The following is a 3,915-nucleotide window of genomic DNA, read 5'->3' on the forward strand; positions in this document are numbered from 1 at the left end:
CAGTTTTTTACACATTGTGTGGCTTGAGCTAGAATACACAAACTAACCGGTAGCATGCACCCATTGTACTTCTCTCAGGGAGTGATCTCAGTCTCACAATCGATGCACTGCCATAAAGATGTTGTTAAATACATTTATGATCTTGCTAATCTCGTTCCTCAGAACAGATCAAAACACGTCAAATTCCTGGAATACTCTGGCACGAAGGCGTCGCGCCAGTATGCCTCGTTCGAGGTTGTCTGTCGGCTCAGATAGTCGAACACTCGAGCGTGGTCCAATAAAATGGATGCCACACATACCAAATCAGGCACTCCTTCCCTGATTGTGCCTGATGGCAAAGTTCAGTATGAGCACCGTCTCGAATAATGTATTCGGGGTTAGTTTTGGATTGTGCGCCCGCGCAAGCGCGTGCTACATACCAAGCGCTCATAAGAATGCAATTGAAGACGACTGTGGCATATCTGTGCTGTGACTCGTATTCACGCAGTTCTACACAAAGATATACGTATGTATGCGCGGCACATACGACAGAGAATAGTTGCAGGCGATTGAGACCCCTTTGTCCTTGACACATGCAATAATATATATCCTATTCAATTTCTATAATAAACAAATGCGCATGGAGTACTGAATACAGTTTCTATCCACTGTAGATATAATCCTACAACCGTAGTCCTTTGCCCCATGCGGCGCCAGCAATGTACGCTAAGAAATCGTCAGTGTTGTTCGTCCGATATGTGAAAACATGCAAGCCGCAATGCAGTCCAACCTGAAGATGGCTTCATAAATGAATTATACATAAATAGTAACTCGTTCACACTAGCTTGCCACGTTATTGCTACGGGCCACCCTATCAGCTATGATTATATTCATGTTAAATGCTATACATAGTGTAGCATTGCAGTACGCCCAGATTTGGTCTACTTCGTGAATTGGCAGAGACGTATGATATTGTGGTCGGTCTACATGCACTGACCTTGTGTAGTCATTTCCACCTTTTGGATCATTAACCAAACAACCCCGGAAGGTCGACATTCGAGCATACCGTTGGCGCCTGCCGCCCGTCGCCAGTGAATAAATACCGTGTCCTGCATTTCCTATTTAGAGGAACTAAATAATATTTATATCATACCATATGCATGTCGTGACGATTAGGTACTTGTACATATTCGAGCTGCTTCCGGTTCTCAATCTTCGATGATGATAGAGGGATGTATTTAAACGGAGACAGCAAAATGAAATACATATTCCTAGTTCAGAATAAATTGTTGCTTCTTTTTGAAGTTTTATAGTTAGTGCAAAGAGTCAGACTAGAACGCACTCGGGTTGCAATCCAAGTGGTCCACGACACATAATTCATAGGAATCATGATATGTCATATAGCATCATAAATGAAGGTACACATTAGTGCACCGACAGGCAATAGGATAATCCTACTGATAATAGTCGATTTAACTGTTACAATTATTATCCTTATTTATACCATTTTGAAATTCCGTGCTATTACGATTGTTTTATGTAATATTACATATCGACTGTGGTCCACGTGAACTTTGAAAAATATACATTTAAAAAAAAACTGTTTAAGCGAGAAAAAAAGCTTTCAGTCTTATCAGAAAAACTTGGGTTGAACCAGTTCTGGCGGCACATATTTTGAATTTTTTTAGTATGATACACCGGTGAGGCGGTGACCGGTTGTCGGTGTAATGTACTATTTATCAAGTTTCATATTTGCAACGTTTTGCCTGTTGCCTTTTTTTTTTTGACTTTTCATACATGGTAGTCTAGCGCTCGTATTACGCGCACCCAGGCAGGAATGCATTAATATGCAGTGATTGAGGAATTCCACTGTACTAGACTATTGATATGAAGTGAACCGCTTTAGTAGAAAGACGGCTAAACACCGGATGGAAGGTGTGCTTTTCTGATATTACAGGCCAACCGATTAGCATTACATATGAGAATTACAAGACACGGTACACGAAGATCGTCTGCACACGTAACATAGTCATCTCGGATATAGGAACGAGATCACTTATACTCTGAAGATGGTGAGCTCTCTGCGTAAGTACAGGTCGGCACCGGGAAGGGGTGTGGCTGACTCGGGTGTTCTCGAACTGACATTGTCTCGTGAACAGATCAATGAGCGGCAACAGAGCAGGGCACGCGCGATCATACATAGAGCGTTCAATGAGGGCAAGAATGTATTCGATCTGTCAAGTATGTTCTTTGCTCGATTTGTGAAGTGTACGTTTTGAGTGTACTTTAAGAGTTTTCCAGAATGTTCAACCGCATTGTTGTCTGTCAAACTCTTCGCAAGAACAGACCTTGAACAGCGTCTTTAGTTTGACGATATGTACGTTGCCAATTCAAACCCCTGTTCGGTGTCCTCAATACAAAGTTTGAGTATGCTGAAGTGCGCAGTGTGTGTAAAGAATTTCTAGCTGGAAGCAGCGACTGTCGGCTTGTCGACTGTGTATAACTCTGGATGTGAGAACTCAGAATTCCCATCGTATTTTAAAATCACGACGGGCTTGATTTTGCATATAGTGAAGAAAGATATGTTTTTCTCTATTACTGGAGACTATGTATTCTCCTATCCATGTCTTTATCGCTTGTATAATGATTGAGTTAGCTTTATATTGGGCTAGTGGGTCTTAGATTTAATTCATCCTGTGTTGGATTGATCATCCATGTCTAAGAGCACTTTGTCACCTTGATGAAGCGCTCCTGTTCGCTTTATGTGCGAGTATCTGGCGGTCGGGGTGGATGAAGTGGCATACTTACTGTGTGCATTCGGTTTCGTGGTCAATGTTCATTTAAATAGTTCAGTGTGTTTTCGTGTATGAAACGTTGTGACGTATATCATTATAGCTCACAAATGTGTTTGTTCGTGCTGATTCATTGATTAGACTAAAAAGTGAGCGAGTTCGTTCTGTTATGAGTATTTTATCGTTTACGTTGTTTGTTCGACGATATGAGAAACTTCATTTTGTTCTGTACGAGCCTTATATTTCCGGAGGACAGCATTGTAAGTGTGTATGTTGGTTTAGGATCGAATGCTACAATATTATTGTCAATTCATAATTATTAAAGGCAATACGGAATATTAACATGGAGACCCTTTCGCGCCAAGTATGTCCGAGGTCTTTGTGTATCTGTGAACTAGCAATGTAATCCACACTGAGGGTCTTGCCGTAGCTTAGGTCATTTCCGGATACTCTATCAGAGGGTGCGTCTATTTAGAAGCTAATAGAGATAGCAGGGAGGGTTGTACTCGATGTTGTGATTTAGTATGCCATTGCTGTTTCTGATGGTGTGGTCAGTGTGCTTTGTGTTCTAATGACTTAAGAGGCCTATCCCGAAATGGCCCTGTGGAGATCTGTGCTATATGTTTCGTGCATGTATCTCAAGTATACTTTGTCATTTGTCTGTTGTGTATTGTATGCGCTAGTGGCGAACATCGGAAACATGCACAACATTTGCCTGCTGATGTGTGGTGCGACAAGTGTCGTTCATTCCAACTCAGCCTTCCATCAGCATTCAGTGTTGTTCTATCTACATAGAGCAATACGCCCCATGATTCATATGGAACTGTATGTGAAGGACTGTATGTAAAGGATAATACATAATACAATGCAGGTGAAGATGTTGCATACCTGCGAACAAAGAAGTCCCTTCGACCCGATCGTTGTCTTTTTTTTTGACATATCTGTATATATAAAGATATTCAAATAAACAAATGTGTGTCTGTGTCTGTGTCTGTGTGTATCTATGTGTATTTGTGTGTCTGTGGCTGTGGCTGTGTGTATTTGTGTAGCTGTGGCTGTGGCTGTGGCTGTTGCTGTGTTCGTGTGTGTATGTATGTATGTATGTATGTATGTATGTATGTATGCACGTTTGTATATTTGGATT

General features: G+C 41.3%; 1 protein-coding gene across 1 annotated transcript in view; it reads left to right on the forward strand.

Moving 5' to 3' along the window:
• Positions 1-2,048: 2,048 nt before the first annotated feature.
• SARC_07398 (hypothetical protein) overlaps positions 2,049-3,915 on the forward strand; it is a gene marked incomplete at both ends in the record, with an annotated part of 4,345 nt that continues 2,478 nt past the window's right edge. Inside the window, one exon of the mRNA XM_014298672.1 lies at positions 2,049-2,220. Within this exon, the coding sequence (XP_014154147.1) occupies positions 2,049-2,220 (172 nt within the window). The remainder of the gene's footprint in view (positions 2,221-3,915) is intronic.

Source organism: Sphaeroforma arctica (genome assembly GCF_001186125.1).
Source record: "Sphaeroforma arctica JP610 unplaced genomic scaffold supercont1.582, whole genome shotgun sequence".
Classification (NCBI taxonomy): Eukaryota; class Ichthyosporea; order Ichthyophonida; genus Sphaeroforma; species Sphaeroforma arctica.